Source organism: Euprymna scolopes, chromosome 2 (genome assembly GCF_053919585.1).
Source record: "Euprymna scolopes isolate OS-2025 chromosome 2, ASM5391958v1, whole genome shotgun sequence".
Lineage (NCBI taxonomy): Eukaryota > Metazoa > Mollusca > Cephalopoda > Sepiida > Sepiolidae > Euprymna > Euprymna scolopes.
In genome coordinates, this window is record NC_136483.1 from 55,230,534 (window position 1) to 55,243,439 (window position 12,906).

General features: G+C 34.1%; 1 protein-coding gene across 1 annotated transcript in view; it reads right to left on the reverse strand.

Moving 5' to 3' along the window:
* Window positions 1–286: 286 nt before the first annotated feature.
* The window catches only part of LOC145291468 (peroxisome biogenesis factor 2-like), a 43,335-nt gene continuing 30,715 nt past the window's right edge, over window positions 287–12,906 (reverse strand). The window contains exons 5-8 of the mRNA XM_080137342.1: window positions 10,752–10,904; window positions 9,778–9,825; window positions 7,200–7,409; window positions 287–861 (exon numbers count right to left, since the gene is read on the reverse strand). Of these exons, the coding sequence (XP_079993468.1) occupies window positions 757–861; window positions 7,200–7,409; window positions 9,778–9,825; window positions 10,752–10,904 (516 nt within the window). The 3' untranslated portion in view covers window positions 287–756. The remainder of the gene's footprint in view (window positions 862–7,199; window positions 7,410–9,777; window positions 9,826–10,751; window positions 10,905–12,906) is intronic.

Genomic DNA, 12,906 nt, shown 5'->3' on the forward strand with positions numbered 1-12,906 from the left:
CTCCTCTCTCTCTACATATACACACACACACATGTACAATAAATGATAAAAATGTACTTAGTTTTAACACTTTACTGCGATTTCATGGTATCAACTATCATCAGAAGTTAAATACATTGCATTATCATTTATTATTGTTATAGCTCTATTCAATAGAATATTGAGTCCTTTATTTGTTCAAAATATGTTGTCTTAGTTCGATTCTGTTCCGATGTTGAAAGGTTTGGTTTCTTGTTTGTGTATAATAAAATATAAATAGTAAAATATAATATATAAGGAGATAAAATTAATAAAAACAATTTTTCTTTTTAATTATTTGTGCAATTTCTATGGGTTGCATAAATCATAAAAGTATATAAAAAAAATGAAAACAAATACAAAAAATGTTTATTCTTAGATGGCAGAAATTTTCTTTGAGGAATGTTCTGGAAGAATGTTCTTGAAGCCACCCAAAAAGTAGCAGAATCAGTAGCGGCAAACCAAACATTTACATGCTGTTAGCCAAAAAGGTTTTTTTTATTTAAAAAAAATTTGATTAACAAATTTATTGCGACCATAAAGAAAAAATTGCAAATATGTCTTCAGGTCATCTGAGCAAAATTCATTTGTAGGTGTAAAATAATATTACTTTTTGGAGTGCCAAAACTTTTAGAAAAAAAAAAAAAATTTTTTTTTTTGTTAAGGAACTCAAAAAGAGATAACAAAGAAAGGAAAATTTTCTGCAGTAGGTGTTGAGGTGGACGAGAGAGAGAGAGGCTACCTTCTGTTCAATTCTGTTTTGACTGGACGAATCAGAAATTCATTTGGAATGTCTTTATGACAAGCTGGACACTCAAACCTCGGATCAGCCATGAAGTTGCTCTGCCAAAGTCCAAAAAATAAGAGAAAAAGAAAAAGTCATTTGAATTGTGGTATATTAATTGAGGGAATTAGCTCTCGCCCCTAATTAGAAAAAAAAAGTTTGTATGGTGTACATTCTCATCATAGAATGAAAATGTCATATTCCAAAATTAATGTAAATTGATCAAGTAGTTTTATGTATAACTAAGAAAATCAAATTTTATACGTAAGCAAAAAGTAACTGTTTTGTGTTGCTATCTTAAAGAAACAAGGGCAGATAATTCCACAATAAGTCAAATTTGCGAGATTTATGTTGTAATGCCTACGATTTCCCATTAATTGCTTAAAATTGTTGAAAAATTATTTTCTTTATAAAAATAAAACCACTTGATAAATTTTTGATTTTTGGAGTATGGTATTTCTGTTCCTACGCAGATATGTATATTAAAGATTTTTCTGTATTTTTGTAATTTTAATATGGGGGGAATTATGAGAAATTTACTAAATGTAGATGGTGATATTATTAGTTACTAGTAGGGTTACCCAACATTGCCTAAGTGTATACGATAGATGCAATATCATATTAATAAGAGTTTAATTTAACAGCACCCTTGATGTTATCAGCTAGATATCTTACCCACTGAGCTATTCAGATATATGTTAATACTTTAACCTAAGGTAAAGCTAGAATGCTCTAATCATTCTCTATCGAGGTTAGATAAAGCCCCCCCCCCCCAATATCTACGCATAATTATGGGAGGGGAGACCATTTTAAAATATTCTCCTAAACTGAGAACGGAGTAACGGACTTATATTAAGTAGATATTTATACGTCCTTACATTTTTATTTTATTTTTATTTTTTTCTATTTATTTATTTATTTATTTTTTTTTAATGGAGAGTAGATAATACACTGTGGTTCTGTTATCGGCAGCTCCAGTAACTCTCGCTTCTCCTTTTTTGTCCCTCAGTCCTCATTTCCAATGAGTGATTTTTCTGACAAAGGGTGAAGAAAAAGCTGCTTTCCAGGTCGGTAATACTTTGTGAACAGTAGCCTGAGATGTCGGAAATTTTTCTGTTTCTATGTCTATCCTTGTGGCCACGTCACTAGTAAGGGTGCTGGAGGTAAACGTTTTATCTGGGCTGACGTTTCCCGCATGATAGTCAGAGACCCGAACCTTGGATTAACCACTAAGGAGGCTGTCCTATCAGCAGGTGTACAGTACTGGGGCTGCTGTATTGCCATTTGGTGAATGGATTCTGGACCATGTAGTAGTTTCTGGTGGGGCCTCTCGATGCCATACTAGTTGGTAATTGTTACAGCTTTACCTTATCATGTGCTACAAAAAAAAAAAAAAATTCCTCTCTTTCTCTCTCTTACTTTCCCTCTCTGTCCTACTCTAACCAAGTCTGTCGACCTGTTCCACAAACCCCAAAAACTCAACATGAAATATCTGCCCCCCCCCAAAAAAACATGAACAAACCTAGAACCCCATCCTCCAACATAGACCCCTACTACCATGTCTCCTTCTCCAACATCAGGGGTCTACGTTTCAACCTTCCAGAGGTTGAAACCCAATTACAGGAGACGAAATCAGACTTACTCTTTCTAAGCGAAACTGGCATAGGGCCAACCACTTCCCTAGATAAGTTCATAATAAAAGGATACTCTAACTTAACATCTAAACCTGACTCCCAAGATCGCCATGGACATGGAATATGCGCCTATAATAAAGATAGCTTCCCATGTGGTAGAAATATCTCCAGAGAAGACCCTAATCTACCTTATATGTGCTTCCGGGTTGCACTTGCTTACACCATCACATTTATATTTGCCCTCTATCGCCCCCACAACAGTGGGGTTACTGTCTTTAAGAGTATATCTGAGAAAATTGACCTCATCCTGTCTGCTTATCCTTCGGCTAACATTCACATTTGCGGTGACTTCAATGTCCATAATGTGGAATGGCTGACCCACTCAAATAAGACAGACGATGAGGAGAGGTTCTGTCATGATTTTGCCATTGCCTATGACCTCACTCAGATTGTTCACAAATCCACCCGTGTGCCCGATACAACCGGTCAGTATGCAAGCCTTGTAGATCTTTTTCTCACAACTTCCCCTGAGCTATGTTCATGTTCCATTCTATCTCCCCTGGAATCCTCCGACCACACAGTTGTATCAGTTAATGCCATGGTTCTCCCCAGAATGTGCTGCTACCATTGCGCACAGAAATCACTTTTTCCATAGCTACCAACGTAATAGATGTACTGAGACTAAAGCTGATTTCAGGACTGCCAGCAATCACTGTAAAAGAGTAATAAAAAATGCAAGAGAGCTATATGCTCAGTCCGTCAAATCCAAAGTAGCTGAGCAGCGGCTTGGTTCCCACCAGTTTTGGCAAATAGCAAACAAGATCCTGAACAGAAGCATGCGTTCTATCCCAACCATCATCAATGAACCTGAGGTCATCTCATCAGCATCAGACAAGACCAAACTATTTGCCAAGAACTTTGCAGCTAACACTACCCTCTGCGACGAAGGACATCAACTCCCCGTATTTCCTCCTACAACAGACAACACTATCCAACATACAAATATCTGTGCATGAGGTCGTCAAACTAATCAAGAACATTGATTCCAGTAAAGCAACTGGCCCAGACGGCATTCCAATTATAGTGTTGAAAAAGCTTCGACCAGAACTTGCCCCCATACTTACAAAACTGTTTAAGCGTTGCCTTAAGGAGAAGTGCTTTCCAACACCCTGGAAAACCTTGTAAGGTGATAAGTCATCTCCCTCTCAGTATAGACCAATAAGTCTTTTGTGTGTCATGACTAAGTTACTGGAATCCATATTAAATAAAGTAGTCAACCACCTCAGCAGAAATAACCTCCTTAGTGACATGCAATATGGTTTCCATTCTGCTAGATCTACAGCTGAAGTGCTAACAGTTATATCCCATAAGAATAGTGAATCTCAACAAAGGCTTCCTTTCTAGGGCAATTGCTCTTGACATATCAAAGGCCTTCGATAAGGTATGGCATAAGGACCTACTTCACAAGATTTCCAGCTACGGTATAACTGGAAAAGTTTTTCTCGATAAATCATTTCTCTCTGATAGGCTCATAAGAGTAGTGGTTGATGGGCAGAAATCAGAGGGCCACAGTATTAATGCTGGAGTCCCCCAGGGGTCCATCCTGAGCTCAACTCTCTTCCTGATCTACATCAATGATCTCCCAAAATATATACTTAAATCATTCGTTGACATCTATGCTGATGAGATGACCATCTATGGCAACACATCAAAGGCCGTAAATGACAAAGCTCTCTCTGATTCCCTCTCTTCTGATCTTGAGCACGTGGTTCAGGTGGGGAAGAGATGACTGGTTACTTTTAATGCATCTAAAACCAAACTCCTATCTTTACATCATCAATGCTCTGTTCCTCATCTAGCATCAATTGAAATCGATGGCTCTCGTCTTAGGGAGGCTTCATGTTTTGACAAGCTTCTGGGTTTGACCTTTACTCCTGATCTGAAATGGAACACGTATATCAAGTCTGTTACCCGGGCTGCTAGGAAAATGGTGGGATCCTTCTACCACTCCAGAAGATATCTCCCTACTGATGCAATTCTCTATCTGTATAAAAGCCAAGTACGTCCAAAGATGGAATACTGCTGCCACATCTGGGCTTGAGCTTCTAAAAACAGCCTATCCTGCCTTGACAAAGTACAAAATAGACTTTGTGGCTTAGTGGGGGATCCCCTTTTCTCTTCCCTGCAACCTCTCTCCCACAGAAGAGATGTTGCGAGCCTGTCTTTGTTTTATCGTTATTTCCATGGCAAGTGCTCGTCCGAGCTCCAATCTCTGGCCTCCCCCTTGCCAATCTTTCATGATAAACACCAGTCTAGCTAAAACCACTGTCAGTAAATTCCCCCACTCTTTATCTGTGCCTAAATCAAAACGTAGATTCCATGAACAAAGCTTCTTTCTGAGAAGTGCACACCTTCCGTTTGCCTGTTTCCCACCTGACTACAACTTGGATGTCTTTAAGTCCAACATAAACAAATTTCTTATTAATTGCCCCCTTAAGTAAGACACTTTATCAAACCTCCAACAACTACTACTACGATATTATGCCATTGATTATTGTACACAAAATAACCCTGAGTGGCTTCCGGGCTTTGATAAGTGGTGATCCCCCATGTAAAAAAAAAAAAAAACTCTTATAAATAGAATAATTTCATTGAGTATAGTATTAATAGCGCTTTTAGGGAGCAACTAGAGACACAAAACTAGATCTGTTATGTTCACATGCAAATACACTTATATTTAATGTACATTTTAGTGTTCTTTCATATTTAAACATGCACAGAAATAGAAGTGTTCTCCTTTATTATATATATATATATATATATATATATATATATATATATAGAGAGAGAGAGAGAGAGGGAACAAAGTAAAGCAGATAAAATGTAATGCCTTTCAATCTATCTAAATATATCAAAATTTGTTAATTTCATGTCATTTTATTAAACAAAAAATATATTATTTGATCTACTACTTATTTTAGTTACTTAAAAGAGTTAGGGCATGTATATATTCTGTACATAGAGGGTGACATAGATATCTGGGATCACTTACATTGTCACAGAGAATTTTATACATATGATATAATTTGCATTAAAATAGAATATATTCAAAGTTTTAAAAGAGGTTCACCCACCCACCTTCTTCTTCCAGCACTCTTGGGTTAGGAGGGCACTTAGAGATTTGGGGTCACTTCCATCGACTTCCCCAGAAAATTTTATAGCTTACTTAAGGAAGAATTTTGAAATTCGGGAACAATTCCATTGTCTTCCTGGTAAATTTAACATTGGAATACACTTTTAGATTTTATGTAGATTCTCTAACCTTTCTTTTTATAACGATTTACAAACATCGCACAGACATACACTTTTATATATATATATAAAAAATAGATCCTCCGGACCTAGACAGATCTCATGGTAGTATTAGTATTAATAAATTAAAAGCAAAGCGTATTTTCTTTTTATAATTATCAAGTAGTGCAAACAAACTCAAACCCCACAATATTATTGATATAAATGTCAAGTGCAAATGAAAACCCCACAATATTATTGATATGAACGAATTAAAAGTAAAACGTAGTTACTTTTTATAATTATCAGGTGTGAACACAGACCCTACAATATTTATATGAATTAATTAGAAGTAAAATTATTCATTTAAAAATTTATACATTTTCTTTCAGTCACAAAAAAAAAAAAAATTTTATGGCTACTTGGCTAAAATCAAATGTATCTGTTCTCCACAACATTAGTGCCATTTTATACTAAAAATTTTAATTGTCCCTTGAAAAAAATTCAAACTACACACATATAACAAATAGAGAAAATGCCACTTATATTGTACTAGCCTGGCGTTGCCCAGGTGTTTGGAGGTGTGTGTTGAGCAAAAAAAAAAAAAAAAAAAAAAAAAGTGGTAATAGGCAGGCAGGCTCGAACCCATACCACAAAGAAGGAAAAGAACATGAAAAAATAAATGTGATGTCTGCTGTTGCACTCATTGCCAATGATGAATGTTTAAATTTAGGCTAGTCAATCGAAAAGGGGGATGACTTTGGAAAATATTGGCGAAAAAAGTGGCCCCTCCCTGTAGAAAAGTGCCTAGTTGAGGGTGAAGGAATTAATGTTTTTAGCCAATTTTTTGATATTTGTCGTATGAAGGGTTGAACTTCAAAATATCGATCTTGTGTAAATTTTCTTTTATAAATGTTGCCACTACCATCCAAGAAAAAAGCATCCAGAAATCTTTGTTAACACTGGCCCTGAAATGGTAAAGAACACCTAGTAATCCCCATCGATAGGAAAGTCACTTTATATTGAAAAATAAAGAAAAATTTGTATAATGTACATATCCATGATAAAACGAAAATATCATATTCTAAAAATCACATACATTAATCAAGTAGTTTTATTTTTATAAATAAAAATCATTGTTAAGCAATTAATGGAAATTCTTAGATATTGAGCTATCTCCAAATCTAAAATTGTATCATGGAATTATACAACTTTGAAGAGATGACTAACTTTTACTTTGATTAAAACTTCCTATGTGAACTCTGTTTAAATTAATTGGACTTAATTATGAAATTGAGACTTTTATACTTGCGGATGGCCCAAATACTCCATTTTTTCCTTAACCTCTTCTCAATACTATCTCAGTGTAATAATACTAAATGAACAGTAACAATATGAGTATAGGTATAGAATATAAAATATAGATTTAAATGAGTGAAAAAAAAAAAAGAAAGCTAGAAAGATGGACATACCATAACACAATAATAACAGAAGACGTGGGAACAACCAATCTCGTGGGCATTATTTGGCCATTGGTTGCATACGGCACACATAGTTAAGTCTGTATCTGTGCGCATGTGTGGAAGCGTTGGGGGTTGACGGGATTGAGGTAAAAAATAAGAAGACATAGTACTTTTCAAACGGCGGAAATTTACAAGCGGCAAAAGGAAGAATAGGAATTCCTGGAGAGAAAGAAAAAATACAAAAGATTTTATAACAAAAAACAAAATTTGACAATATTTCTCAAATGAGGTTGTTATTTATAATTATTATTTAGAACTTCAACATGATATAAATTAAAAAAAAAAAACAATATATAAATCATAATATGGAATTACGGGAAGGGAGCAAGAGTACATGGGGTCATCATTCATTTTAGGACAACGTGATGTGATGTGTCATTAACACTGCTTTATTTTGGTTTGGTTTATGTTTGTCTTATGGCATATCACCCCTTTTTATATTGTTTGATGCTGAATAAAGTAATTTTGAAAAACAATTTGGATGCTTCAAGTTCTTTATATCTTCAAATATTTATTTACAGCATTTGGATTGATTATTTTATTGAAGAAAATTGTTATTTTTGTTTTTTTAACTTGACAAAACATGATTAAGTTTTGCAAAAGAAGAGTAACCCCCCCCCCCAAAAAAAAAACTAACATCAATGTTTAGTGCATTTTACGTCAAGAAGCCAGTATCTTTAGATAGCCTGATCTAGTAGCACCTGATGTATTTCTTTAGAAATAAGAAAAATAATTACATATTTGTATAATAATCTGCTTATTCACATTGGTTGATCACCTTCCATCATTCATTTAAAAAAATGAAATTGTCTCATAACCAAGGTAATTGTAATTAAAACAAGCTGCCCGTGCGTGGTCCCCCCTCTGGTGCTGCATGTGAGATGACGCTACAAAAATAGTGAAGAAATGATGAATGTGAGAAGTGTGAAGGGCCAACGTTGAGTTAGTGCTAAGACAAGTGTATATGTTCAGGGACGCAAAACAGAATTTCTCCAGAGTCAGCGATACTGAATTTATATGAAAAACAATTGCCTTCACACTTTCGTCAAGTTCCAGAAAAATCTAATGGAGGGGCAAAAGTTATGGGGTAGAAAGTGTCATTTTTTGCAATTTTAGGGCATTTGTAACTCCTTTTGAACTCCTTGGAACGCCGAATGCCAGTGAAAGTGGATAAACGGTGCAGTTCCACGCCTTAAGATATGTATATTTGAATTCAGCATCATGGAAAACCATTATATAGACATACATATCAAGTTTTTGAGTAATATGAAAAAAGAGCTTCAAAAAGGCAGGTTTTTTTAGCCCTAAAAGTCCCAAAGGGATGTGGACCAGAATTTTACCAGGGTCACCCATACTGAATTTATATTAAGAACAATAGCCTCCACATTTTGGCCAAGTTTCAGGAAAATCTAATGGATGGATCAAATGCTATGGGGAAAAAAGCGTAATTTTTAGCCATTTTGGGACATTTTTTACCTATTTTGAGCCCCTGGATACGCCAAATCCCAGTATAAATGGATAATGGTGCAGTTTCAGACCCTAACACATGTATATTTGAGTTAATCACAATGAAAAACCACTATATAGTCAGTTTTTGTTGAGAAATATGAAACAAAAAAAGAGTCACAAAAAGGGGCATTTTTAGCACTAAAAGTCCCCAGGGACGCAAACCAGAATTTTGCCAGTGTCACCCATACTGGATTTATATTAAGAACAATGGACTCCATATTTTGGCCATGTTTCAAAAAAAAAATCTAATGGATGGATCAAAAGTTATGGGGCAAAACGTGTCATCTTTGGCCATTCTGGGGCAGTTTTTACCTCTTTTGAGCCCCTGGGGACGCAACAGGAATTTTTGCAAAAAAACATTTTTTTTTAACTGTGCACATCTATTTAATGAAATACAATTTGTGGCAAAATGTCAGGAAAAACTAATGGATGGTTATCTGGCAATCGTCCAGACTAACAGATGCATGGATGTCACTGAAAACATAAGTCCCTCTCCGATAAATCGGGGGACCAACAAAAGGTAAACACATATAGACTTTGTCCATTTCAAAATGAATTGTTCCAAAATCGAATTCTACCATCTGGTTGACTTTAAAAGTTATAAAAATCTACACTTTTCCTTTCTTTTTATTTTTTTTTTATTTTAATGCATATAACTGTTACAATTTTAAATAAGTAAATAAAAAAGTGACGTTCAGTATATTTAAAGAATATTTATCAGAAAATTATTTTTTATGTTAAGAAAAAAATACATTTGTATCAAGAAGATTTAAATTTTTATAACTTTGAATAAATAAAAAAAAAAGACATGGCTACTTTATTTGATGTTTTAAAAATTAGCTGACAATGATTAAATTTCGCAGAAAAATGAAGAAATATATTTTTTTAATATTACATACAATTTATTTCAGACAAAATATTATCAATAATATTAAATTATACAGATAGAAGACAGTAAATGTGGCATTTTTCACTGGGTTTGACTCATAAGAATGAATAATAAACGTAAAACACTTACTGAAAAGGCATGCCATAAAAGCTCTCGTGTCATAAACTCAAAAGAAACCTGAAAATAAATTTAAAGAAAATCAACATAAAATAATAAAAATATCTACAAGAGAAACAAAATAGTTTATTAGAAATGTATAATTTTTCTCATATTCTAAAGTTTAGCTATATTGTATGGAAAATTATTCAGCAGCATTTCTAAATTTTTCTTTGTTCTTCTTTTTAATTATTTCTATTGTTCCAGCCACCAAGAGAATAAAGTAGAAAACAGCAACATCACTACAATTGCTTTGTCACCATTATGACCATCTTTACAACTAGACATCATAATCCAATGAGCCAACTGCTATGTATAAGAGTCATGAACAACTGTTTCTGTCAATGAAAATGAGGATAGGCAATCTGGAGAGAGGGGGGAGGAATACCTCATTCTATGCTACAGACATTAAAAACAATTTGCTTCTTGTTCAGAATTACCTCTATATTAAATACAAAAACAAAGAAAAATCTGTATGATGTATGTACCCATGACAAACCAAATATATCATATTCCAAAAATCACGTAAATTGATTATGTAGTTTTATTTTTATATAAAAAAAATCATTAAGTGGTTAATGAGAATTTGTTGGCATTACAACATTAACCCTTGTATGTTTTAATTATCTCCCATTGTCTTGTTTTTTTTTTAGATTGTTTTCAAAATGGCAAATATAAACCTTGCAAATTATTGCCGAGTTATCTCCCTTAGGACGAATTCTGGACAAGAATTGACGATTCTGTTAAATTGATTTAGACTTATTTCAAACTCTCTGCTAATCTGGATCAAAAAGTTTCATTTTTTTTCAATATCAATATGGCATTCATTTAGTTTAGTAAATACAGATTTTACTTTGAAGTTCCCCAATGAGGTAAGTTACCTAGTTTAATATTGAAAAAGTGACAAAAGTTTTATATTTGTAATCTGATTCATTATCATTGCTTACCTGTCGTATTGACTGCCTCTGAGGAAACATTGGTCGAATTCCCAAGAAACGTTCTGTAAGTGAAGAATAAACACCGGTTTGGAGAAAAATAGCAAAGTTGACAAGGGCAGCAAATTTGAGCATTTTTTCTGCCCATTCGATATACTTGTTCACCTTTAAAAGAAAAAAAAATATTCATAAAATATAACTAACAATTTTAAGGTCATTCATTTTTTAACCAAGTTTTTCTATTTAATATTTCAGTAAATTTTATTTTATCAAAATTATTTAAGTCACTATTTTGTTAATGTGATATCTCAGTGTCTTTAAATCCTTAATCTCTTCTATATTACTAGTGTAGGTGCCCAGGTGGTGGTAGATATGTGTTGAGCAAAAAAAAAAAATAGTGGTAGTAGGCAGGCAGGCTCAAACCCGTGACGTGAAGGCAGTATAGAAAGTGAAAGAAAATCTGATGTCTTACCTCTACTACGCGACCGGAAATGTAAAGTATTCAAATTTAACGTAGTCAATAAAAAAAACAAATGACTTGCAGAAATGACGTTGCTTTTAAACCTCGCACAAAAGCAAATTAGTTTACTGTGGGGGGAAAACCAGCTCCCCCCCAAAAGGGGGTACTCTGGCAGTATCCAAATAAATAGTAATTGTCTCGGTATGAAGGGTTTCCCCTACACTGACTAAGGACCAATTACAGAACAGATATTACCCGGCCGAATGCCAGGCACTTGCGTTCGATTAGTTTCACTATATTTATACGAAAAAGACAAACAAACACACAAAACGACGGCACGGAGGGAATTTTTTAACACTCCTATCTATCCATTATTAAGAACAGCTTTTGAAGTTGGGGTGTTCTTTTCCAAAGACTCTTCTTAACATGGTGAGGTTGGCGATGTTTATACTACACTGGGTACAGTCATAAAAAATTCCAAAAATTGCAAAAAATAAAAAAAATATTAATAATCAATACAAAGTGCAAGTTTTCTTGAAAAAATAAATATACATATATTCAATAAGTTTAGAGTAGATTTTATTTTGAATTTTTGTATTTATAGTTTTTTTGGCTTCTTTGTTTTGTAATTTATCTTAATCCGGGACTGCCCGATGAGCACAAACCATAATTTACGCAAAATCCCAAGGATCCGCGTCAAATTATGCTAGAGTGCCAAACTTTTCTTATGACTAATATGAAACTAAACATTGCATAGTTACACGATTTTTGTAGTAATTACTTTTATTGCTCAATTACTTATATCAGTATGATGGTGGCTGCTACGCTTTCGGAATAGGGGCATGTGAGAAAAAAAAAACGCTAGAACAATTCAGACAAAAGTTTCACTTACCTACTTTGTTCAGGCCTTGTGTCATATTACCAGTGGGCACCACTGATAGACAGATACTTAACAATTCAAAATGATTATTTAAGATTTTCTACACTTAAAATTCTTTCATAACTCCTCAGGCAATGCTGAGAACCGGGTCTTTGTTCAAAAGCAATATGCAAAAACTGTCCAATTATATATTGTATTTTTTCACTTGTAGCCGGAGCTCACACAGGTGATATTATCTGAGCTATCGAAAGATTCAATTTGACTCGTAATCAAACCAGATTATATATTATATATAAAGTAGGAAAATGAAAACTATTAGCAGGAATGTTTCGATTTGTTCAACAAAAGTTTATCTGTCATGCATTAAAAGTTACAACACTAATTATTAACATAAATAATTTAGCATTTTACGGATACATCTAATATAGAAAAGCCAAAATGTGTGTTAGTGTGTGTGTGTGCATTTTTTCTGTTTGTCCACCAAAGGCTTTCTTCGCCGGGCTTCTCAGTAGGGTCACTCCTTATAACTTTTTATATACCCCCTAGATAATAATATCTACCAGTTATGACCTTTAATTTGCCTGACTTTTATGCATTATTTTCGAGATTTTTTTCGATCGCCATGTCTTCGTTACGCTTTTCAGTATAAAAAAAGCGAATGCTGGGGTGGAAACAGAAACTGGCTTGCAGCACCAAACTTAGTTTGAACATAATAAGGTCAAACATCACGCGACTTAACTTTCTCGCACCAGTCAATTTCACTGCATAAACATTAAATTAAGACACTTTTCACTTCCTCTCCCCTTGTGGCCGAGATGGTTAGGTGT